Source organism: Prorops nasuta, unplaced genomic scaffold (genome assembly GCF_024137725.1).
Source record: "Prorops nasuta isolate Cenicafe-Biocafe unplaced genomic scaffold, Cenicafe_Pnas_1.2 PNAS00009, whole genome shotgun sequence".
Lineage (NCBI taxonomy): Eukaryota > Metazoa > Arthropoda > Insecta > Hymenoptera > Bethylidae > Prorops > Prorops nasuta.
Genome location: NW_027116806.1, coordinates 6,830,203 through 6,857,460, shown reverse-complemented (window position 1 = coordinate 6,857,460; position 27,258 = coordinate 6,830,203). Strand labels below are relative to the sequence as shown.

The following is a 27,258-nucleotide window of genomic DNA, read 5'->3' as shown; positions in this document are numbered from 1 at the left end:
CGAATAATTTTCGAATTTAAATGATAAGTGAACGGAACAGTCCGGAAATCTTGAATTTATACACCTTTTCTCGTTATCGTCAAGATCGTATTCATCGATTTAATCTATAAAATGATACGGTTTATCGACGATTAATATCACACGATCGGTATAATTCATTGTAATTCTTCGTTTTATCTTGGGACTTTTTCGCAAAATCAATGTTGAGAGTTTCTTGGATCGGCTGGTCGATGCGTAATCAAGTTTTTCCTTCTATTCTCAAAAAAAAAAAAAAAGAAAATAAATAAACGGTGAACTTTGCAGGGATAGGGGGAGGAAAAGATATGGAAAATTTTAATGTTTAATTGTTATTATTTGTACGATTAATTTCAGGAGCTTTGAATGCCACTGCTTGTAACACTAACATACTACCATTGAAGAAACGTAAACAGAAGTTTATAAGAAATTGTTTGTACGTGTAGCATTGATGAAGAGGAGAAGTAGTATGGTTAATGCATGCAGCGAATAGTTATGATGAATGTATAGATGAGTGAGGCGTGTTGGGATTGTGTGCGCATGTATTGGGTCCAGCTGAACGCAAATAAATGTTGGTATGACGTGGTTTGGATAGTGGCTAGCGGTAAGACTAATGTAAGTATCAAGCAAATCACATCATGTTTATTACGACTGGTTCGTACCATTCTGCGTTTCTTAACGAAGCGAATAATGTCTCATTCTCGCAGCGTGATAAATATTTACAAGGCTAAAAGGGAGGGTATCATATTGATAAGGGAATTTCGCGTGAATTTCGGAGGAAGAAGGAAGCGGAGTAAAGCGAGCTATAAAAAGCGATCGAGAGAGTATATCAAAATTCCAGTGGAACTCTCTGGAAAACAAGGGAAACAAACAAACAAACAAAACAATACAAATTTAATTTGTACTTAATTGCAGTTGGTGACAAAATTTGTATGCATTTTTCGCGAGTGTCCACAGGGCGTGGTGGTGGAGAAAAAATATTGTGAATATGCAAACCGTCCGTCGATCGGCGTTGAAAAAGTGGCGTCGGCGTTTCCGACCAGCCGTAATTAAAATAATAATGAATACCTAATAAATCACTGATTGGACCGGGCCACAAATACGTTCGGCAAACCGCGAAACTCATTTCCTGGCATAAAAGAATAATAACCTAATCGTCCCGTACTCGATGCCCATATAACTTAGCATCATTATTGCCCATCGTTAATTTCCTTTCCCAATGAATCCCTTATCATTCCCATTCTCTCTCTCTCTCTCTCTCTCTCTCTCTCTCTCTCTCTCTCTCTCGTGTAAACTTTGATTTTATTTTTATTTTCTATCCACACTCGATCGAGAAAAATTCTTCTCATCAAATTACCCACAAATCTGGTCTTTATTATCTAATAATCACTAGTGATAATATTTCCAATGTCAGAGAGAAGGAATTATAGAAATTGGTGAATGGATCGTGTCGAAAATGTTGAAGCCATAGTCGAGATTTTTAAGCAGCAGGACAAAATAATTTGAACGGTGGAACGTAACATCAGGCTACAGTGACGTAATACTGTTAATAACGCGAAACCACTGCGTTATAATAATCCGTCAAAAGCTGAAGCTTTCCCCTAGCAGTTGCATCATACGATTCTACATGATTGACGAGTCTATTAAGCCGACACACGTTGCGCACGTTAGTTATACAAATCAACCAATCCCAATTTGCAACGTTAACTGTCCTTCCTGACCCTTCGCGAGTGACCAAGACGAATCTACTGTTGCCTTATCGGGAGAATTCTAATATCGTGCCAGGAATAAAGCTGCGCCGTGGATAAAATCACCGAAAACTCTTATAGCGATTTTTCTACCAATTTTGTCACTATAAAAAGACGAGCCGAAGCATAAGCAACGAGAGTCAAGAGATAAGAAGAGGCTCGAAGAATTATAGCGCGACACGATGGCCGCACGAGTAACGAGAATTTTGTGCAATTTGCATCTTCCGAAGCATCGATATCCTTCGGATAAAGTCGCTGAAAGTCGGGCTAAATTTACAGTCGTAGATCCTCGCCTTTTACCAGCGATCCTTGTGTAAGTAGCTCAAGAGACGTACGCCGTAAAACCAGTTAAGCCATAAAATCTCGAGAGATAACATTCCCGGTTGCGGATACTCGTCAATGTAAATTTCATTCCGACCTGACAACTCTCCGACTACCACGTGATCACGTATGATGACAACTCACTCCCTCTCTGTTTCTCGTTGAACCTCGGAGATCCTCTCTCCACTGGCCAATATGGACCATACTGGTATCGACAAACTTTCGTGACAAGTTTCAAATCAATCCCATAAAAGGATCAATCTTTTCGCGTAGAGCATCGTTCATCTATGATCATTATTCCTGGTTTGCGATCCAAAAGTTGAAAGATTTTTGCAGGAAAATTCACCTGTCGATGATGAACGTTTTCTTAACGAAACTGTGGCGAACGTTAAATTTGGCCTTGAACAAGAGGATGTTTAACATTTACTTTGGTTCGCGTGAATCGAACAGTTGGACTCGTTGAGAAAGACTAGTATGATGATCGGTAGGAGCAGTCGATGTTTTGGAAGCGCCGATGGTTCTCTCATTGATCCTGATTGATGTCAAGTGTGTAGGAGTAGAAGAGAACTTTCGGTATCCACCGTTCCCAATGCAAATTCCATCTTCAATTGAAACGTCTACCGAAGACTCGTAGGCAGACTTTTTTTTGCAAGAAGCGTTAATCCTTTTAACGGTTGTATTGATCGGTAGTCGTTTCGCTGTTCAGACACCGAGTTGATAGCTTCTTCTTCTTCTTCGACCGAGAGAAAGTTCAGTCCGATCTGTGAATGCTCGAAAGGGAATCCATCCCACGTTGCAGGGATGTCTAGAAAAAGGATATTCAGCTGTCGCCAACAGCTACTCTTCTCCATTATTCATCAGGAATTTCAACGCCTCCTATCCAGTTTAAATACTCCTTTGGTATTGCTCATTTTCTATGAATCAAGAAAGAAAAACGACTACCGCCATCTTCCTCCACTCGCCAAAATCCTCTTTCAATTCTCATAAAATAGAACAACATCTATGGTTATAATCTTAACTGGATTTATTGATTTTAACGCATCTCTGTTCAATGTTCTTTTCTTCACTTTGTACTTTAATGAATTCTGCTAAAAATTCCAAGGTTCCCCTTTTTTTTACAACTGCTCCCGTTCTCTTAGGCCGATGACTGAAGAAAGGACGCAAGGTACAAGCGATTCTGTAAATTCCGCAGAAGCGCAATCGCATTGATTTAACGCTATTTCCGGTTTAATTGTTCCCGAGGTACCTACGCGTGATACGTCCACTACGTCATTTCGCGTGACCCTTAGTCGCAGCGACCGTAACTCTCGGTTGTTTTTTCGCTGTTGTTTTGTTTGAACGGAGAATAATTGGCGAGGGACTCGAGCGAGTCATTAAGTTGTTAAGACATTGTAACTGGATACATTAGCAGCAATTTTCGCGGATGCACCTGTGGGTCTTCGGCAGGTGACGGAAAAATGGCGAGAGGTTCCTCTGGTGAAACTTTATCGGGTCTCATTAGTTGCTGGTTTTTATTGCTGTGTATCTGGCTGTTATAATTCTTCGCTATTTTAATCAGTCGAAATAAAATGTACGTGGTGGATTCGCGCGGAGTTTTTCTGGGTTTATCTAGAGTCGACGGAGGGGGGGGGGGGGAGGCGAATCGCGTTAGCAGCTTCTTTCTCACGAATTTTATCGATTCGCCACTCGTTATCTTCACCGTTCCAGGCTTATCTCTCTATCGCTGTAATCGACAGTGCGACTGTTTTTCTATATGGGAAAACCGTGTGGATTTCACGATATATATACCTCTAGATTGAAATTCGTTAAGAAACGCAGAGAGAGAGAGAGAGAGAGAGAAAGATACTTGTCTCTCGGAGGATTGTTGAAGAGCGCGGCAAGAACTCGGCAGATATTGACGATTGGATTTGTTGTTATCAGGTAACGGATTCGAAGGATCTTCAAGTGCCATTCAGCACGGCGGCGTCCCTGGGCTACGGTCTGCATCACATGCTTCATTTGCCACCGCAATTTCTGCATCCGCTGGACCATCGGCTTCCGTTCGGGGGTTTCCGGCCGCTGGGGCCGTCCGCATTCGCGCCGCCCAACAAGTGCCTCAAGGTCGAGACCGGAAACGGCGCGGTACCTGGCGGAGGATTGCCAAGCATCGGTTCCTTGTCGAGCATGTCCAACATGTTCTCGCCGTCTTCGTTGCCAGGAACTCCCGGTGGAGGTGGGACGGTGGTCTCGGTATCCGGGCCGGTCGGTAGCGGCGTGCCAAGTTCCGGTACACCGATGCCGCAGGCCCCCGACTCCCAGGCTCCGCAGAGTCCCGCAGGGTCCGCCAGTCGTTCACCTTCCGGGACTGCCACCAGCGGATCCGCGCAAAATCGCGGGCCCACCCCCGAGGAGGAGGATCGCGACGCCAACGCCACCCCCACCTCCGAGAACACCGAGCGCTCCACCCCCGAGGAGGGTCGACCTTACAGACGTGAGTACCTCTTTTTCACCTATATATATCTATATTCTCTCATATTCCACCCCTCTTTCCTCTCCTCTCACCCTTGAGTACATCTGCACCAACGGCAATTCTCTACAACTCTCTCTTTCTCTCTCTCTCTCTCTCTCTCTCTCTCTATATATATATATATATATATATATATATAGCCTTATTCGGTTTAACCCTGTAGATAATACCAGACGACTCGCTTTTTACTCTAACTACATTCCGCGTCTTTTTGCTTCCCTTCCCCTCTCCCCTCCTCCTCTTATCCGTCAATTATTAGCTCCAAGCTTTTCCACGGTAAGAGAGAGAGAGAGAGTATCGGGAGATTCGCTCGCTCGCCGGTAACAGCTGCGTGTCAACGGATCGGAAAACCAACTCGTTTTCACCCTTATTCTCCAATACAACTGTCTTCTTAATTAGCAAAAGATAGAGCCGTTGATTTTTCCGGCGATTTTCTTTGAATTTTTCCACTCGGATCGGCCTAATTAACGATTGGTCGAAAATTTCTCCAGAGTCACGGCGTTCCTTCGCGAGAGTGGTGGGCGGTGGTAGTTTGGCGTCCCGCGGCTAATTTCCGTTTGATCGCGACATCCATGCAGAAAACGCGTTTGTCGAGGGGGTGGCGGACGCGGGAGGTCAGCACTTTGGCAGCGTGCACAGCGTTCTGATGGGCCATTTCCTTGTTTTTTAACGACGGTACGCGCGCGAGATAACGATGCCCTTTGACGGTGTCCCAGCCACATATCTGCCGTGCAACGTCGCTCGGTCGGTCAGGGCTGCCGCCATCCCGTTAATTAGTGGATACTCACTTTGTGGCCGTGCACGATACTCGCCCCCGCTGCGCGCACCACCGCGCTCTCTCCGACACAAGCCTCTGCCCTCTGCAACAACGCGTGCTTCTTAGAGCGTAAATTGTAGCGCGATCATGCTCCGACCAATTGCCGACTCACTCCTGCTCCCGGCTTTCCTCCCCCCGCCAACTCTCCCGTTTCCAACGCAACGCCTCTCTAAACAAATACCTGTTCTCCATATCATTTATTTTCAAGACGACACTCGTCGATGCTACATTGTTTATGGGGAAACGATCGAATTTCCAGGACAAAGGAAACAAAATCATTAGCGTTTTATAAAAAGCAATGTTATTCACTTTGCCACGAGATTATAGAGAAATTTGTATTAAGTAATTAGAGGAATATTTGTGTGTGTGTGTGTGTGTGTGTGTGTGCGTGCGTGCGTAGACACTAATACGACCCAGTGAGAACCATGACGGGCTATCCTCGCTGCGCGAAACGCGATAGCTGGTTAAATAACGAAGGAATTAATTTATTTATCGTATTGCGTCGCTTACAGCAATTTCTGGCTCCTAGCCTATAGCAGGAGGGAGATGGACCAATATTAGTTCCATATTTTTTCCGCGCCATTAGAGCCAAATAAACGCAATGTAAATACTGGCCCCGCCATTCCCGGCAAACGATTATTTACCACAAAGTCTCGCCAAAATCACGATTCGCGTATCGGCGAATTCCTGAGCGAGCCAACAATTGCAGCTTGCCGACGGAAAAATGGCAACGAGCCATCAAATATAAGCATTATTCGCTTTAATTGCATGCGTACGTCCCTCGATACAAATTATAGAAAAACCATTAAATCATTTGCTCGTGTACCAAGCTTGAGTATCGTGCTTGCACATCCTTCTCGGTGACTATTTATTTGTAAAATATATTAAATTGGCCTCGCAGAAATTTCAACGGAATTCAAGCAAAATTGTCGATGCATCACCGTTCAAAGCGCAATGTTTTCTTGCAGTTACAATATTAAAACAGAAATAATGAATTTTAGAATGCCTCGGTGTTGCTTCAGCCGATTTCGATGTTTGTAGTTTCGCTCGAAAGCTTATGCCAACAGCGTATAATGAAAGTTTCATTAGATTTTCAAATTAATCTAGATATCAAACATAAAATTATGTATAATTTGGTTAAATCTTTGCGCAACGGATGGTAGTGTCTCGATTTTTACAAAATTACTTGCCATTGAAATACTATACAGTAGTATAGTGCAAGACATCATGAAAATTAAAGGAAGAAGATGAGAAAGAGAGAGAGAGAGAGAGAGAGGTAGGTAATACTGTAGTTCCATTCATAATCCCGAATACATTATCTATAGACATATAGAAATAAAATCTAATTCTATTAAAATCAATTCGACAGAGAAACATGATAATTTACTATATATTAAATTTATAAACAGACAAATTAATGTTTCTCAGAATTCGCGCATAAAAGAGGAGAGATAGTGTCCTGGAGAGAGAGAGAGAGAATAGGATGGCGAGCTTAGGTAAGAGTATCGCAGCTGAGAGAGTAAAGAGAGAGAGAGAGAGGAATTTATATACGTGGCCCCGTTTTGCTTTCAAGTATTACTCGCGTAGAACCCTTTATAACGTACTAAATGCGCTGAGTTATGCTTTCTAACTCGTGCTTTACGAGCGCGTAATACGAGAAAAAATCACGATGCGCCTTCCCCGAACTCCGCGCCCATTTGAACTTTAAGCGCTGGCAGTAAAACTCCTAGCATCGTTTGCTTTAGGAATCTCAGTGATATTTCTGGGATCATATCAATCTTCCACCGTGATTATTGGTTTTCATTCTTGGCCAATTATTACCCTGCCCATCCCCCCCCCCCCTTCACCTCCCCCTTCCATCAGCAGATTCCTACAAACGCGATCGCTTTTCATCCGTACACAGTCCATATTCTCCTGTACCATATATATATATATATATATTCAATGAATTTTCCATGACTTTGATTAGTCGCGTGGCAGAAAAATTGCGCAGTATTACAACGGAACTGAAGCGCACTATTCGATTTGTATCTTTAAGCGTGGATGGGATCGGGGCAAATTCCACTCCTACTCCAGTTGGTCCACGCGGAAACGCAGATATTTGTCAGGAAATTGATAACTCGTATAAACTCGTTGCAAAACATTCAAACAGGCTGCCAAACGGGTGGCTGCGTTCCCGTTCGCCCTCCACTCCCTCCCCGTACACCCTTTGCCATTCGATTCTCTGCCGTGGTGAACCGAAGCTTCGTGTTGCGTTTCTGCGTCGGATTGCCCAGATGTGCACGTGACTTCCCATTCCCAGGATAATTCATATTAACTTGTCAACCAAATTCAACATTGCGATTATCTACAGCTCACTTTCTCCTTTCCATTCTTTTTCCGCTTCCTCGACAATTTTTAAACCGACATCTCTCTTTATCTCTCTGGTCGTACAAGTGTTAGCACCGCAAAAGCCGAGGCAAAAGCATTGCTTCGGTTACGTTTCAATGACCAAAGATATAACGATACGCAGAATATACCGCAAGGAAGCTCTTAATTATTGCAATTAAAGCTAGAAACGAAGAGACGAGCAGGAAGAAATATAGCTGGATAGTTTTTTAAATTTTCTTTAAATATACGTTTCATTACACATCCTCGTTTGACGAATTTTTAACAACTGTAACAGCTGAACGAGAATCTCCAATTTCAAACGATTTGTCGAGTCTTCCAAACGGTTGAAGCTCGACGAACGTGATCATGAAAGATTTTCTTCGTAGGACTCGATATGGACGCGCGGATAATCTTTCCTCTCAAAGCGAACTGATATACGCGCTTAATTTGCTCGGTCCTGGCTTTAGTTTTATACATATATATATATATATATGTATATGGTGAAGTACGGAGTTTGCATTTTCATTATAATTACGGCTGGAATTATTTGTTTTATTATCGTGCATTAAATCCTAAGCGACAAATGAGGGATGATACCCTATAGCATCGTTTTCTATTTTATTTATACGTATTCATATTTGTGAATTACGCAGTTGTCGAAATAATCGAACGATATCATTAAAACAGTCTTGATTTTGTGGCTCTCGAGGATGAAACGAGTTAGGTGACCGAATCCGCCACAAATTCCCAGGCAAACCGATAAATTACAAACCCAACGAGGGCTTATTTTCCGTATTATTTGGACGCTCGATATTATTTATAACCTATCATTATTAACGAAATTGCCGGTAGATTTGTTGCATAATTTTAACTATAGACGAGCGCGTTCGATAAGAATCGTTAGAGAAAATATGTGGAGGAACGAAGAATTATTTTTCGCAATCCATTAAAAGATTATTGTAAATCCTTCAATGAGATTTAACAAATATTTTTTGAGCTTAATTTTTTTTAGGGAATTTTAGCATAGCTGTTCTAGCTGGATTGGGGAAGCGCCAAATAAAATTCGGTGTTTTTGACAGAAATTCAGTACAGAAAACACTATAAATACCACCTAGTACGTCAATCGTTCTTTAATGCGAGCAAGTGTCATCCGAATGTCGGTGCACGCATATCGGAACTGGCCAATGGCGTTTATGGCTAGCGAGGTATCACTCGCATTGGTATTAAATTCATAGTGGTAGCACCTTAGCGCGTCGCGAGAGCGAGAGAGAGAACGCGTGTAAATACATATATACACACAACTCGCTATGCAGATGCCTGGCTGTGTTCTATATACGCGAATCCCAATGTAAACAGTGTAACAGCGTGGAAAAAAAGCAGAGGGCAAAATATTGCTATACGCAGGGAGTTATAGGAAAGCAAGCCGTTTGTTTTTGTGGATTTCTAAAGAAACGGGGAATTGGCTTTGTGTTGGAAACACGACGAGTTTGCTGCTCTCGACGGTAATACGCGCGCTATCGCGTGAACCGGACGTTTAAGATAATGCGCAGAGTGCATGGAGAGAATTATTTGAGCGTAGAAAAAGGAATTGCGCGGGATAGTTGGAATCATCGATTTCATGGAAATCGAATGGGCAGATCGCATCGAAAACGGTAAATACGTAAAAACGACGCCATTTGTACGAGACCGGATCGGAATCACAGTACTTCCGGTTTACGCCTGTCGTTTACCGCGGCCATCCCTCCTCGTGGACAACGACAGAGTTCCCCCACCGCTTCCACCGCGCGTTCTATCCCTATGTTATATTACCGAGGCGTATTTATGCGGGCGTAAAAAATATATACACGCCACACACGGATAAACGTCAGCACATTACACACACGCGCGCATTTTTTCTCCGCGTAGAGCACGAATTCCAAAAATTGCTCTCGCCGATGCTCGCGAGCTTCTCCCAAAGAAACGTAACTCGAGCCGTGCGTTAATTTATTACACCCCCCCCCCCCCTCCTCTCGCAACAAGCCAACAAGATCTCGTCGCGCTATAAATATCACCCAGCGATATGGGAATTGGTTAATAAATGCGTTCTGGGTGATATTGGCAAAAGTTAAAGATTGATCGATTCTCGCGCGAAAGGAATTTTTTGCTCGGAGAAACGGTATTGCCACGAAACGTTACTATATACTGACGAGGGATTTTTGTTATTGGATTTGAAGAGAGAAATTGGAGGAGGGGGAGGAAGAGGATGAGGAGGGGGGGGGGGGTGGAAGAATTAGCGAGCATTCGTGCACATATAGGATAGGCAAATAATGGTGGTACGTGTGTGACTGGAAGCGTTGCTGCACGTCCGCCTCTCGTCGTCGTCGTCCTGCAAACCGTTACAAGCCTAGCGAGCGAGCGAGCGAACGAGCGACCACTGGCAGTGTACACCGGCACAGCGCGAAGCAGTTATCCTCATTTGTATTCTTAGGGCGAGCCACCATGCCGTCTGCTACGATTTACTATCACGTCGTACGAATTATTTAGTAATCAAATTTTCCTCTACCGCTTCCCACCGAGATTTCCCCACAGCCAAGCCTTTTACCATGATTTCTCTATTTTACGACGCTTTCGTGAGAGACCCATTAGCTCCCACTGATTCCCTCGACGAGATCCATCAGCCGATATATCGAAACTTCTTATCGCAACATCGCATTGACGAGCGAACACAGCCGGCATTATTGTTCAATTTCAATTTCGAACAATCGAGGAGAGACGCTCGCTCGCTCCGACGCCCTGCGCCGTTACTCTGCTCCGCAACAATTAATCCAAGCACGAAGGTCAAATAATTTGGCGCGATTGAAAATCAATGCGAATAGTAATAGCTATAGCGTGCGATATTGCGCGTCGGGTGCTTATATACGCTCTCCTTCTCCTCTCTTCTCCGATTATGACGCTTCTATATCTATATATATATATATATATATATATATAGGTAAATGGAATATGTATACACATTACAGCATCGGCCCGACCGGAAAAACTTTTTACGTTGACCAAGGCTCTCCTACTCCCGCGAAAAAAAAAAGACACGAGAAAGGTCCGATATTTGCTGGATGAAACGAAAAATGCAAAATGAAACAATGAATATAAAAAGAACAAGTGGAATAGGAAAAATATAGCAAACAAGTCGTTCCCTCGATAGGATGGAGCAGCTTTGAAAAAGGAGGAGGTTTGTCCATTTTTTTTTCTTTTTTTCATAAACAAAGGTGCTGCACTCTCCCATTACACCTATAGATGTACATAGCGCGCGCGTGTGCGTGTGCGTGTGTGTGTGTGTGTGTGTGCTATAGGTGATTGAGTTTTCTCGGTTTTTTGCCTGCTCCTATCGCGACCCAGATTAGCGCGTTACGAGCGAAGCCCGTTACTCTCGTTACCGCGGATTTTCCAGCTGTTCGCTTGCGAGAAAAGGCGTGCGTGCGCACGGGTAACGCGAAACTCATTATAATGCACGAATAACGAGCTGCTGCACAGTTTAGATTTGCTGGATTACAAACGAACTGGAATTATTGAGTTACAAATGACCGGTCCCCATACCCCCGGGCCACCCGCTATTCTTTCGCTACCTTTTTCATTATTGAATTTCGCAAGGTCGTCCTTGCATCCCTTTGGATCTACCCCACTCCCCTCCCCCCCCCCTCCTCTCCTACTCGCTCTCCCCACTCGCCAATTAGGAGCCATCGATAACTTCGCATAAAAATCCTCTCTCATACAGTTTTTATTTAACGCAGTATGGCGCTTCAACGCGCACTTCATTCTAGTGGGTAGAAACAAATTTTCACAATTTCACCATCGTACTTATCGCAATATTTTCCAACTGACTGGCGTATCCCTATTTTGGCCAAGCTCGTTCGATCGATACCAGCAATCTTTCTATTCCAGCCGGCGCCAATGTGACTCGATGATTGTTTTTCTTTTAGTCCTCATCACCCCCCCCCCCCCCCCATCCCTTTGCTACTCTTCGCTTCAACCCCGGTGCCTGTTTCATTGAGTAGCGATGATCCTACAACGACTCGCGAGAGTCGCGCTCGCTCGGTCCAACGGGGACTACCTGGATCATAGAATACGAATTAATTTATTCAGCGGTTTTTTCGCGCGTGAAAACTCTCCGATCTGATTTTTCAGCGCGCTGGGCTTTTCTGTTTCGTCATGGCTCATGGCTCATGGCACTATTACCGTTGAAATGTTTAATTGCATTTTTGAAACGCCGAACAAAAAAAAAAATCAGGAGGAAAACGGTGGCTGCCTTATAGTATATGTATACATATAGTATGCTTGGCTCGCGTTCGTTTGTATTCGACGAACGACGATGAATGGCGACATTGCGGACAAGCGGTGCTACCAATTACCAATCACTCTCGCGGAACAATAAAGCAAAACTGTGTAGCAAAATTGCCGTCAAAAGTATCGCGTTTCACCTGCTCTCTCTCGACTCTTCACTCGGAAAATATATATAACCGCTGCTGTTTCATCGCTCTCTCTCTCTCTCTCTCTCTCTGCAGGAAAAAGCTCGAATCTTTCCGAGAGAATAAGAGAACGCATTAGCATCCGGGCCGCGTGAAAATGCTCGAGATGGAACGTTTGGTTGGAAAATCTGGTGATGTAAAATGGATAAAGGAGGGCGTGGAGGGAGGAAGAAGGATCAGCGTGAAATTGTCGAGGGTGGAGAGAGAGAGGGTGGATTTATCTGGAAAGAAATGCAGCTGCGGTGGCGTTAAGTACAGCGAGTGGTTTGTAGGAAGTTGGACTGGAGTTGAGAAGGAGTAGGAGTGGAAGGAGGGGGAGGGTGGTCGGAGGGAATCGAGTAAAAAGAAAGCTGAGCTCGGTAGTGAAGTGGAGGGAGGTAGGGGAGGGTAATAGGGAGGTCGCACAGTATTGGCAAAGAGGTTGGCACGGAAGTAAAGTAACCGAGACGGAGTCCTCCTCTCTGCACTTGTACCATAGGCGGAGCTACAACCAATTGCAATGTGCATTGCTCGCTTCGAGCACTCGGCGTTTCTCGCTCTCCTCGAGTCTTCTTCTTCGGCCAGCGTTGCTGAATTCTTGTAGAAAAAAACCTGCAAATTCCCATTATTTATCGAACGAGTAAAATGGCAAAGTTACAGAGCGACGTAGCCGGTAATTCGGTAGTACCGATTTAGAGATAAAGATTATGTGTGTGTGCGCGCGCGCGCGGGGGGAGACGACGAGACGGTGGTTCTTGAAGAGAGAAAGAAATATTTTGCAGAGAGTATCTCGAGAGCGGTGGTTTATTCCCCCTTCCATCCGTAGTCTGGTAGCGCGACCAATGAGGAAGAAACTGCCGGACTCGAGGATCGCTGGAAGATGAGGCTGCCTAGAAATAGAAGCTCCGCCTCCTAGACGAGTGAAATGTGGAAGAGTGGCGAGAGGAACTGCGTGCGGCGGCGCCGCGAACCTCAGGAGTCCGGGAGGAAGTTTCCGGAGGTCTGGGCGTGGTGAGGGAGGAGTCCTCCTCCTCTCTTGCCGTCTCTTCTTCGTACCTCCGCTTTTCACTCTTACCACTCTCTCCTAAACTCTCTTCCATTTGCTTTCTCTCCATAATTTTCCATCTCTCGCGCATCTCTCCGGGTCTTTGTCCGAGGCTCTTCTTTCTCATTATCTATATATATATATAAATATATATATACGAAGCGTATCGATCTCGCTTGTTGCGTGCCTCGCAGTCTCTACTTTTTCAATATTTCACGGGTGAATTTGCTAATGATGTATGGAATTGCATTAAGCTAGTCTTCGCCTAGTGTTTGAGAGTGGGTGGGAGTGGGAGGGGTCGGAGGGGGAGAGAGAGAACGGAGCGCATAGAGTATAAGCTTTGGGCGCTGGGAACGCGACGTCGGTCGACTCGTGACAGAAATTACTAAACGGTCGAGCATATATCGCCGCCAGTCGCAAATGGGGGTTAAAGGGGGGGGGGGGGGGTCCGTTGGGCAGTCAGTAGTGGAAGCTGCGAACGGCGAAACGAGGATGGTGCGCGCTGACGACGCCGCCTCGCGCGCATATTAATCTCTTCAACCGCACATCAGCTTACACATCGCTTCTCTCCCGAATCTCACTCGCTCGATTGCCACTGGCAAATTGCCTCCCGCATCCTTAAACGCAATTCGGCCCAAATTGTCCCCAACCCCCACGGCTCGTCAGTGTTCCACTACGACTGAGCTACTATATGTATATACATATACATATATATGTATATACCTGTGCTCGAAATCACTGCAGAAATTTTACAAGTTTTCTATACCATCAGGCTAATTTAGGGATCGCGTTAGCAGGCGGTCGCTGGTTGTATACTACAGACATATATATATGTATATGTAGAGAGAGAGAGAGAGAGAGAGAGAGAGAGAGAGAGAGAGGAGGGTAAAAAACGAAGAGGTGTTGTTAACCGACGTTCGTTCCGCGGGGGAGGTAAAGAGAGGGTAGAAATCACGGCTGCGGTTTTGCTAGCGGCATTTCTGACCACCGAACGCCAAAGTTCGAATTGAACTGTCACCATCAGCCCGTACGACGCACGACCACCACGTGACGTACATTCGTTTGTAATAACTGCGGTCGCCACTCGAAATCACCGCCAAACGTTATTTTACGATTCTTCCACCTTTGCACTCGTCGCTTCCTTTTGTATCTTCTCGCCGCGCTCCTTAATTCTTTCTCTTCCGTCTATATATGTATATATACTGTGTTCTCCCTGCCGGCTCTCGTCAGCCATTCAACCATTTACCAAGGTCACCGTGGACGCAACAATCACAACGATTGTCCTCCGACCGGATGCTCACGCGTATACACGGATCTAATAAGGATTATCGTTTACTCGTTATGGGTCAAGTTTTCCCCCGGGGAGCGACTCCGCCGCGCGGCAGCAGCAGCAGCAGTGATGAAGAAGTTTGTCCTTTTCGAGCCGAGAGAAGATTCGTTCCCCTTTTCGAGAAGCCGACGGAGGACACGCGGCCGATTGTAAATCAAGCTCGAGGCACGGCTTACCCGCACGTCGTATCACGCTGATTTACGTCCCTACCCTTTTCTTTGAAAATGCCTTTCTTCGCCATCATCTTGTCCCGTCCCGCGCAACGATCGATAATTGCGCCTCAAGTTCGCGCACACCGTTCTCATCACGTGCTTCATCCGCACTCTTTTAACGCCAGTCTCTCGCTGCTTAAATATTTTCGGCAATTATTTTTTCGCCACATTTTTGCATAATTCTTACCAAAGAAAAAAGTCATGTTTGCCACGCGGGAAATTGCGCGAAATTTTGGATAGAGACGCGTTGAGCGGAGGCACGGCGTCTCAATCCCGAAGGGGGCAAGGCATGATGGAATTTAAGATGTTCCATTAAAGAAGTCTCGCGGCAGCGCAATTACGATTTTATCGTTTCCACGAATGACAGGCCAAGTTACGGGCATCGACAGCGCATCTCTCGCGTTTGTCCGCGCGAGTCTCCTCGGGCTTTTATTTGTTGCCTCGCTTTTATATATGGCCTTACACGCATGGTGACCATGCGCCGCCGTGTACGCGCGTATCTATATGTATATATATATTGTATATCCGAAGCGGCCATAAAAATACCGCCAAGAGGCGATACGTCTGGAATTATTAGAAGCTCGAAACAGGGTTGGCCAGGCCAAGCCGCAGCAGCTCGTTTTTTTTCGCGCTTCCATCAAGCGTAAGCCACCCTCGATAGCCGAGCGAGACATCCTGCAGATTTAGATAGGTCGCCCTCATGAGAAAACTCACCCCTGCGCCTGCCGGAATGTAATTGTCTCCAATTTCGATCGCACAAATCATAACTGTTCCCTATTTTCTTTTTCTTCTTTTTTTTTTTATACGACACACACAATCGTCGGTCCGATAAAGGCTACTCAATTGCCGGATTATCGGATTGTATCTATGTCACGCGGTCTTCTCGCCAGATGTCGATATTCAGCTTGTGTCAATCTGGAAATTCAGCGATACGAGGATAAGGTCGATGAGTCAAAGCGTTTAATATTCATCGCTCATTACACGTGTATGTATATATATATAGTTATGTTCGAAAAAAAGCGGCATGGATATTCCCGAAGGGATTTTCGGGGGAATCGATTAAGAGCGCAAGAGTAAAGTAGCTCGACTGCTGGAAGTATCAGAGGTTAAGCAGTAACGACAATGGGAAGGACGTTCGTTGCTGTGCAGTAGCCGAGGGTAGACAGTGACAAACGCCTTCGCCCGCTGTGATTTCAGTTAATTGTCGGTCGAGCCATTTCTCACCGGTTGCGTTTACCGTTCTTGCCGGATTGCGAGAACTACGAACGACGTTGTAAATATCCCGAAAGGCGCCAGCTATAGCGACTAAAGGCATCCGAATTAACGTGGAACGCCTTGCTAGCTTTAAGCCCTTTTCCCTCCCTACCATTTTTCCCATGCAAACGACCGGATCTTCCCAGTCCAAAGCGTCGCTCGACAGATGTATCCAGCCACGCGCCCTACGACGCGCGTTCTCCAAAAACACACTGCACATGTACCAGAAGAAAAAGAAATACATATTTTTAAACCCTTTCCTACCGGGTCAATTACTTCTCTCGACGCGGCATTAGGAGGGTGGCTTCGCGAATAACTACGCGTAAAAATTGCTTTCCATTTACCGTAATGGTGAAATACATATTCATGTATCGTATATTGTATCGTATACGTATGTGTAATAATAAAATAACAATTTTTGACGCGTCGTTCAACTTTAATGGAAATTTTTCTATTTCTTCCATGTATATATATATATATATATGTAGGCTTCGTGAATAATCGTTATCCGTTGAAAAAAAGCGAGTTTATAGCGAGGGTGAGAGATAAAAAGGAGAGGAAGAGCAAGGAAGGAGGAAGAAAGGTAGGATGAAAGAGTAAAAGAAGTGGGAACCACCGGACCCTTCATCAGCGATTTAATTCTCGAACGTGCACGGTCTCGGAGTTTATTTATTTTCCCGTTGGCTCGTGACTGTCGACGGCGACGGGACGAGGGCGAAACAGGGACAAGATTAAAAATCCCCTAATTACTTAATCGCGTTAAACTGCTACGATCCTGTCAAAGAGAACGCTCTCTCGGAAAGGAACCCGGGGAATTCCCCCCCCCCCCCCCCCCATTTTTTGTTTGTTTCACACCTTCGCACTCGCGACATCTCTCGTTATATATCAGCGTATTCCAATTTGCCAAGATCAATCGTGATTAATCATTAACGCCAATTAAGTCGCCTCTTTTAGTCTGCAATTTGAAAACGTTATCGAGCTTTCCATCAGGCTCCTCTTATCATGTAAGAAAATCACTATTTACCATGTTTTTATCATCACCTTAATTTTTCACGAATCTCTTTATTACGGTTTATGGAAGTCATAATTTTTGCAGGACAAATTCGAGGTTATGAAGGACTGGATAAAGTCGTAGAATAAACAGAGAGAGTCATACGAGCGATGATTAAATCGGAGATTAGTTGTCGGTTTCTGTTGAAATAATGTCGTGGTGAGTCGTGCGTGTAGAGTTATACGTATAACGTGCGAGTAGCACGTGGGGCTGTTTACTGACTCTCGGTACGAGCGAGGATGGCACGAGTGGAGTGAGGGGGAGGGTGGGGGGAGGGGTGGCTAGTGGTTCTACAAGCAACGAAGCAACGCTAAAGGGTAAGCGCTAGCGTAAATGTCTCGTTGCGTGTAACCGAACACTCCACCTCCGCGCCTTCCTCCCCCCCCCTTTCTACCCTTTTCCTTGCTTGCATTGCAACTCTTCATCCTTCGCAATTTATATCCTCTCGTCTCTCTCTCTCTCTCTCTCTCTCTCTCTCTCGCTAGGAGACACGACCGCAAACCAACGAGCTCTCGCACGCTGAATCTTCAAGTTCTGCATCTTAAGGGGAATGTTTTACTTTCGGGAATGGTGGTCGAATGCTGATCGTTGCAGAAAACACAAATTTCAGGAAAGATTCGTATGTGGTATATATATATAGTGTTGGTTAGCGAGTGTTGGCGGCAAGGTTAAGAGAGTCAGGTGTGGACGAGAATCTGAAATGGCGAATGCGTTCCTTCCTTACACTACAACCCTCTCTCTTGTTTCTTTTCTGAGGCGTGCTCTCGGCGAGAGCCGGTCGTTTCCTCGCATTTGACAATTATTCGGTAATTTATCAAAGCGTCCGAAACGTCCGCACACAATGGACCAGCTCCGGACTTGGTGCGAGAGAGATCGCGAGGCACGTCGCTTTTGTAAACTTACCATTCAAACGGTGTTCGAGAAATAGCGAGTTTCTTCTCGAAGCCGCGGTAATATTATTCTCTTCGCGTATCCCTCTCTTGATTTCATCAACCGATGTACTTGGCACCTGATTTTCCACATTTTTGGTCATTCTTAATTCTCTCCGACGATGCAAGCGCTCTCGCAATTTTTTGCCGATCCTCGCATGTGTTTCCTGCGAAATCAAATAATAATCAATGTTAGTAGGCGTTTTTTCGTTAGCTAATGACCTGCGGAAATCTGAGCGTAGCAGCCGTGAAATTAGCTGCTTATATTACCATGCTCACTCGACTAATTAGCAGCGGCAGATGAGCGCAGCTGTGCGCACTCTTATATCCACATGTAACGATTCCGAGATCCTTAAATGATAATTAAAGTCGATCCCCCATCGATTTCTATCGGACTCGAAGATGTTAATTTATAAAAATCACTCGTTCGAATTACGCGGGAAAGAATCGACTGGCAAAACTTATCTCGCGAGATGCTATTAAATTACACGCGTAACCGTTATCGGGGAGAAGTGCTTTTTATTCAATTAGATTTTATGGAGAGAGAGAGAGAGAGAGAGACAAGGGGTGATTCCGTAGAATCCTGCAGGAATAGTGAGAGATAACGCGGACACCCGTTGGACAGGTATTCCTGGTGTGTGGAACGTGCTGCAGGAGACGTCGAGAGAAGATGTTGGCGCGAGAGGAGAAACGAATAATCGTGTGGCCACGAAGAGTGCAGCGGCAAAACTATGTCATTGTGTGTTAATACGCGCGGTCCAACCCCGAGCAGCCTTCATCTTCACCCCCCTCCACCCCCCTCTTAACATCGATGCACGTGCATCTCATTATGTATACTAAAAAACACGACCAATAGACTCGACACAACCACCCTCATCCCCTCTTCATCCCTCCGAAAGACACCTTCGAGTTCCTCCCCTCCCCACCCTCCAAATTAACGCGACCGCTCTATTTAATTGTCAAAAATTATATCAAACGTTTCATCACATGCTTCGAATTCTGCAAACGTATTTTGGCACGGGGGAGAAGAAGAGAGATTACGCGTGAAATTGTACGATATGGAGATCGCCGAACGATAACATTTTGCCACGATTACTCGCTCGTCGAATTCTGGCTTAGCGAAGGGATCTTTCCAAGGACGAGAGATCCTTGTATCCGAAATTACGCGAAAATTCGAGGACCAATTTTCAGCAGCTTAGAGAGGGTCTCGCGTGCTCTCTCTCTTAGGGCTGGCGGGTGGTTAGCGAGTATGGCGAACCAGCCACATATTGGATCATATCGTATCTCCTCACACCCTATGAATAATGCATCTTGGAGCATCCTCCCTTTGCTCCTCGACACCAAAAATTCCCCCTGTCTCACCAACAGGTTTACCTCCTTCCTCCTCCTTCGCATCTTGCCCCCTTCCTCTTCCGGAACATTCATACGTATATATATATATATATATATATATACACGTCTCTTTTTTTATTCAGCTCCATCCACTTTTCCCGCTGCTCCTCAGGCTCTTCCAGCAGCAGCAGCAGCAGCAGGTCGTCCGTTCCGAAATCTCTTTCTAATTAAACCTGCCATATATTTTACTTTAATCGAGAGGATCGGCCGGCTACCAGTGGCCGCGCCACTGCCTCCGATTTATCACGACCGTACTCGCCTCCTTAACGCCTCCTGCGCGCCCAGAGATTACAATGCAGAAAGTGTTGCCGCCAAAATATTTTACAGCCGTTATACACTCGCTCCTCGCAATTCCGGCCTAGCGCCCCGATTACCCATCGTATATATATATATATATATATGCATGCCATTCTCATTATTATCATCGTTCGTAGAGCGATTACCGTAGGGGAGGGATGTGGAAACGTTCTTTTTGGCTCGGATAGGAGACTCGAGGTATATATACAGGTACTATATTGTATATATATATATAGAGAGAGAGAGAGAGAGAGAGGAGCGTAATCACTCGAAGCTGGACGTTTATCTCGTCGGCGTGAAGTGGAATTGGCGCGGTCTCCGTGAAACTGCAAAGATACGCAGAGGCAGTCCCGAGTGTCAGGGTCCAAGAGATAAATCTTGGATTACCAGGTCCCCCAGTTGAGTTCCCATCCTCTTGCAGCTTCTCCCGGCAAAGAAGCGACACCTTCGGTAGTAACAGCGGCAGTAGGTTCACGCACACACTTACGCGTCTCGAGAAATCCCGAGGACACGAGCTTAACACGCCGTCTTACACGGAGCAACAACTCGCGACTATACGAGTCCCCGGCAGCTGGGATTCCCGGGACGCGCGAATTTGTCATCCAGCTGATCAGATTGTCCCCCCTCGGCGTTAAACTCTTTAACGGGATCATACGTCGAGATTTATCGCTCCACGGATTATATTGTATATGGCAGCGTTCGAGCGACGCGCAAATATTTCGCCGATCGAGTCGAGAGGGACGGACGCCTTTCGCTCAAATTCCACGACTGATATCAGTCCGTAATTGATAAAACCTATTCGGTTACGAGTTTCGCAGTCAGCCACTCGGAAAAGCCATTTCGCTGTGCGCCGCGAAGCTTCGGTTTCTCGCTTCGCCGTGCGACGGAGCGGAGGCCTCCCAGAAGATGAAAATCGACCTTCGCGCGGTAGTGGAACGACGGCTGGAAGGGACGGGGAAAGTGCGTCGTGTGGTATACGAGATGTTCCTCGGTTCCCGTGCAACAGCTGATCCGACGCTGAGGACGCTCGAGCTTCCGCGTTACGACGTCGAATATTTTCGAGTGGAAAAACGGCGAAACTGGGGAAAGTGAGAGGGAAGGGGAGTATAGGGAGGGGTAGTTGGGTTTGGCACCCTCGTTCTCTGGATCCGCGAGAGACGGCTGAGCCGAGACCCTCCCGTGCTGGCCGCGATCCGAGAGCATCTCGAGCGAGCTAGCCCTCTTAAATTAATTACAGGGAAAGGATCCGTGCACATCCGATCCCCGCGCGAGAGTACCAGCAGCCACCCACCCTCTCTTCTTCTTCCCCCTCCTCCTCCTCCTCCTTCCGCTCTCTCGAGTACAAGGTAAAGAGGAGCAAAGCGAGCAAGGAGCTCTGTGCACGTTGCGCTCAGCCGAGTGTTCAACGGACGGGAATCCTCGTTAAAGCAGAAAGAGGGATCCGCTATCTCGAAAAAATTCTTTCCTCGCTCTAACTGTTTTCAAGCCTCCTCTCGTTTTGCCTATGCGTCTCTCAAGACTCGATCCTCCTGCGTCCTTCCAACTGTATATATATATATATATATATATATATATATAGTATACCTCGCCTCGCAGCTTATATCCGCTACGTAGCAATAAACTCTTTCGGCAAATCAAAGAGCTTCCACTAATTTTGCACCAAAACTCTTGCGTATCTTCGGGTACGGAATAGGATCGTCGAGACAGTCGATCTCATCATCGAGTACGGCGCGAGCAACGAGGACTCTGTCCGTACAGCGTGTAAAGCTGAGGGAACAGAGTTTATCGTAAAACCGGTGTGTGTAACGGATGAGAGCAAGCTTTTCGACTAATACCTTGTAATCCTATAAGCGGCGTAAGTCCCGATGACTGGTCGGAATAATACTGATAGGCTGTTTCCACCCTTATTTCCCCCACCACCAGCCAGCGTCTCTCTTTACACAACCAATACCAAGCGCGAGCCACAGTGCTGCTTAGTCGACTCGTAAGCATTCGGCAATCCAATGTTTATTTTCGTTTGTCCATAAGTCATTCCTATTTGGCCACTGTGCGATCGGTTAACCGACCGTGTCGGGTACTCTTCAACGTGCGTGAAAGACCACGGAACGTGCGGCTGGTTTTCCTCCTGCACTCGGCTTCATCCCGTTTCACCAATTTGCAATTCGATTCTTGCAACAAATTTGCCTCTGTATCATTGCTCGCCCCATTGGCGAACTCGATCCTTGTACAGCTTGATACGCAATTAAAGTTGATGATGATCGCTCCATGCTAACAAATATTGTGTGTAATGTGTGCATGATGCGTAGTTTTTCGTGGAATAAGATATTATGGTTCAATATTGAGAGTGAAGAGTTTAAATGGGGAGGGGGGGGGGGGGGAGGTGACGAGAGAGAAGACGGTGTTACAGGGTGGTAGTTTAATTTAATTACGTCGAATTTACGTTGGTCAGCGCGTGCCTGGTGTTCTCACGGTGGTAGGGACAATGAGGACATTCATTCGTGGGACTGGGCATGCAAGCGCTGGACGGGACAGCGGCTCCTCTCAGCTCTTAATCGTTCGCCACGGAATGCGCGTTTAATGCAAAGGAGGACACTGTCGGCTTGTCTTTGACTCGTCTCCTTTTTTCTTATTCCGCCTTACGAATCCCCCCAACCCTCCCTCCCACGAGATCCTCCTTTGCTCCCCGAAACCTCGCGTACCTCTTGACGCTAATGGCGAGCCTCAATTTCCTCCTGCCACAAACTTTACCTGGCTTTTCCTACAATTACGACCGACTAACCTCAAAGCGAACGCGAAATTTGCTCGAACCTCTTCGAGGAGATGGCTTAACGCGTGTACGAACGGCGAGTTTTTGCTTTGAATTAAAATTATTCGAAAAACCATCTTGAGGCAGAGGGACAATAATGTGGTATAATATAATAACGAGCAAGAATCGAACAATTGCGAATAATACAGTTATCAATTCTCTCTCCTGCAATTTATTATCTTGAATTACCAGTGCGAAACAGTGTTTGAAAGGAATGGAAAAATTATGACGTCGTATCTGAGAAAAAAAAGACTATCTTATAAGTTTTCGAGTCGAGTAACTTGCTCTTGTCCAAACATTTTGCTAGACAATAACGAGCATAGCGCTTCTTGGTGGTTGGATTCCGATAGAAGACAAACTTGAAAGGGTCTCCCCGCGGTTTTCTCGGAATTCGTGAAATTATTTCGCTCGTATGTGGAAATTGGAGATGAAGGAAAAATAAAGGAGAAGCGTGGCACGATGAGCATTAAAAGTTATACGTAGACTATGTTTACATTTGGGAAAGTTCTTTGGGAGATCGGAGAGCAGATTGCAATAAGGTCTCGTATCGAAAGTTAACCGGCAGATCAAACCGAGAGTGTTTTAATTAAAGACTCTTGGTAATGGCAGCGTTGATTCCTCATTAGGCTTATTAATTTTTATCGAGGAGGCTTAATACTGCATCATTAGCTTTTCGTATAAAGTCGCAAATGGAAAAGTTGACGGCATATTCGATGCAATTCTTTCTTCAGCATTTGTGTAATTTGCCTCTGCTGGCCGGATTTAATACGGTAGCCCTCCACTCGATCCTCGGCATATTTCGAGGAGGATAGTGGATAATTCGGGATTCGTAGACTCTTAAAGATAAAACGGCTGGAGCGCGCGTAGATAAGGGATAAACAGCCTCGCCGATTGGAAGTAAGCAATGTTTAACGGACTGGTTTAATTAAATCAACTTTATCAGTATATTCAATTGCATGCCAAATCTCGCGGTTTATGTAATTTTATTATTATCGCGCAAGTTGATTCGTGTCGAATGTCGCTGCGTGACCGGCCAGCATTCTTAAATGCAATTTATTTCATTTGGCCTCATCTTAATTAAGGGAATATCGAGCCGTCCGCGATGCGTAATGCTGTTATTAACAGCGGGCTAGCATTTTCGCAAATTGCCCACCGACCGCGACGATTGCTAAAAGTGAATGATCGAATGTTCGTAAATCAGCTATATATAGTGTCAATAGCTGTTAACGCGTGGAGCTTGCGAAAAGTGGTTGGAGAAAGTCTTCGCAAGGAGGAATCCAAGGGGAAACCTTGCCGGAGCCGGACGCGAAACCGCACTTTGCGTTGGTGCACGTGATAGGGTCCGAAGCGAAGTGAGTAATAATACGAGAACAATATAGATGACATTAGGTGGTGGATGGTTCGACGCGTCCTTTCCCGTCGACAGGGCTACCCCCCCCCCCCCCTCTCACTGTATGAAATATCAACCAGCGTGAAACTTGAACGGCCTGAGAAAGTTTCGGGCGAGTAGCTTGATCGCCGATTCGCCAAGATCCAACAAAAATCTCAGGAATTCTTGAGAGAAAAGCGTGTAAAGACCGCTCTGACCGTCACCCCTCCCTCTTCTACAGATCCAGTAAACTATGCGCGAGTATATCAACCCGCCCCTCTGCCACCGTCGCTCCTCGCTTCCCGCTTTATGAAAAACTTGTAAAATTAATAAAGAATGCCAAACTTTCCATACTTGGACCACGGACGCTGAAGGATATTGCGGCCCTATATATAAACTATATTGCATCGCGAAAGAAACTTGACTCCACTTTCCAAGCTAATTTTTTTCGCCCGATATATATATATATATATATATATATATATACACTGTGTTTTCCGATGTAAAAGCTATAGGGCATTTAGCAAAAATCAGGAGGATCGAGGTTTGGCTAAATCATCCAGCGAGGATCGTGCCCGAAGGATTATTAAACTAATATTGAAAGTGACGATTGGTGCGAGCCGTCACTATTTATGTGGCCGTTTCAAGCGCGCGGACTTCCGTCGACCGATAATACGGTTAACCGCGTTTGCCATTAGTCTTTCCACAATCGATACACGCTGGCTGCTACATACAGTGTAATCGACGTTGATTATCGTCCTGTACGGTTAATGCGATCTCTGAGCACTACATGGTGTACTACTTTTTCTTTTTCTCATAATTTTTCCCGCAACCTCCGAGCACCAGTCGTATACGTTGCTTTTGTAGACACGAGATTTTTGTTTTAAGGCTTTAAAGTTGTTGTTGTTGTTGTTACTCCGCTCGACCATTTCGATATCTCCTCGCGTCTCCTAACAGGATCTCACGGTGAGTACCGAGCCGGCTAACTTGCTGCAACCCAATCCACTCGCTCGTTCCAGTCCGAGGCAAGCAGCCAGGCATCTTGCAGCCCCTTCAACTTCTTCTTCGTCTTCTTTTACCTCTGCTTCGCTGTAGGCCTATCTGTTCTCTCCCCCCCCCCCCCCCTCTCTCTCGCTAGCTCATTGCTCATCCGTGCGAGAACACGACCTCGTCTACCCCGTTCAATCGCAAGTCGATATTCCTCCACCAGATGCACCTTATTGCACATCCGCTGCAGCTTGTCGGAGGATCGTCTTAATTGGGCCACGTCGACACCTGTCCTCTCCTCCTCTTCTTCTATATATCTATATATAGTATACCCTCGTCTCGTTATTTTTCCACACAATTTTCCCAAAGTCCATCGAGAAGCATACTTGCCACGGGCATCGGAGGTTCGGGCCGCGCGTTATTCGCTCTTGAATTTCGCATGCATCGCAGCCATGATAATGATGAAGGATTTGACGAGGAACGCGTGGTGGATGTACGGTGTTGTGCAGCTGAGGTAAATGCATCTCGTTGGAAGGATCGGAGAGATAGCTATAGGCCAGATCGTAGATTAGGGGCCGATGGGAGAAACAAAGCCAGGCGGAATATGGCTAGAGTAATCAAAGCTGAAGATCGTTGCTCGAAGGGAGATGAAATACTCGTGGAGAGAGGAGAGAGAGAGAGAGAGAGAGAGGGAGCCGTGTCAGTTGTTGCTGCGCTGCTGCTGCTGCTACTTGCGAGTCTGCGAATTCGATGAATTATTCAGGGTGTCTTGATCCGGTCGGCCGAGCACAGACGGATTCCCGTCCTCTCAATCGACTCGAGGAACTCTCCGATTTTTTAGCCTCCCCGATTTCTTCTTCTTCTTACCAGATTAAGATCGCAGCATCGACTGTCAGCTGCCGCCGAATCGATCGCATCCGCGCCTTAGAAGGCAGTTGACCATCAGCGAATCTCGCCTCCTTCTCATTCATGTAAATTCTTCAATCTCGACACGGCCTCCCCCCACCTTATTATACTATACCTACCATATACTCGTCGTTGGCCAACATTGTGGCTTCTTGCGACAACTCGAGGGATTATTACAGTAACGAGTCGATGACGTGAAGAATCACCTCGAGTCCAACGACATCATTGCTGCATAACGTTACTTTTCACCTTTCTTGGCCTGTACCCCCCTCCCTCTCGATCCTACTTTTTCCTTCTTCGAAGAACTCGTAGAATTTATAAATCGCTGATAATTTGTCAACGGGGTCTCTAGCGCTCGTTGCTTAATCTCGACTACGAAGATTTTCCGGCAAGGTGAAACCGGTAGCTGATTGGGGTGAGAAGGGAGAAATCCGCGTGACGGAGTAGGTGTGCCTGGTATGCACGGTAGTCCCGACCAGGGATTAACGCTAACAAAGTCGGAAGTTGCCGGCCTTAAACGATGCGATTCGCTGTGCTGTTCACCTGACCACATCTACACGGTGTGCATCTTCCAAGCCGTTCCTCTCTGATATAGCAATGCTAATCGCGCAATTTAAAACTTTCTCTCGCAATTAAATCAACCAACGACGATAGCGAGCAATCGAAGATTGATTGATGATCCCACGGAGTGAGAGTGCAGAATAATTTGGAAAATTAATGATTCTTTATAAGGACTCCGATCGAATCATTCAATCCGAGGATACATCGATACGTTTTTTCTGAAATCTTCCGAGAGATGAAATAATCGTGAATGATCGATGCACGAACGGGACAGACGAAGAAGCTTGATGATCGTCATCATGATTTTTCCGAACGTGCGTGATGGCTGGATGATAGTTAGCAAAGGGCACCAAGGAGAGGCCGATGATTTCATGATTGTGAAACCAAGCGAAATGAGAATGACGATCGATCGCCTGGGGCCACGACGCGAATCACCTTTTTCGTACATACCGTGCATGCTCGGCTCTCGTTCGGAATTGATCGACTGTGACACGGCAACTCAACTCGCGGCTATTCTGGCCACGTTTAACTATTTGACGCGTTCGATTGATCCTGCAGAATTGCAACGGGTTAAGGCAAAATTATCCCTTCCCCTTTACAAACGATAACTTTTGGTGAGTAGAATTTTTCCATATTCGCGGTCTTTTCGTTCTACGTCATCTTAAGTGGATTTTCAAGGTTCGCGTACTTTCGGTTCACCCGGTATGCATTCATTTGGATGCATGTAAAGAGAGAGCCGCCACACTCTGTCCCTAAGGCGCGCGTCTTTTGAGCTTCTTTCGCCGCCTAATTGTATCGGGTGTCTTAATCAGCGTATAAGCTACTAAAGCCAAAGGGAACCGCGAGCGTTCCGCATCTCAA

The 27,258-nt window shown here is 45.9% G+C and overlaps 1 protein-coding gene across 2 annotated transcripts in view; it reads left to right on the top strand.

Moving 5' to 3' along the window:
* The window catches only part of LOC136776429 (E3 ubiquitin-protein ligase Rnf220-like), a 99,776-nt gene that overhangs the window by 2,367 nt on the left and 70,151 nt on the right, over nt 1-27,258 (top strand). For both annotated transcript variants that reach the window (XM_066731953.1, XM_066731954.1), the window contains exon 3: nt 4,005-4,554. In XM_066731953.1, the coding sequence (XP_066588050.1) occupies nt 4,005-4,554 (550 nt within the window). The remainder of the gene's footprint in view (nt 1-4,004; nt 4,555-27,258) is intronic.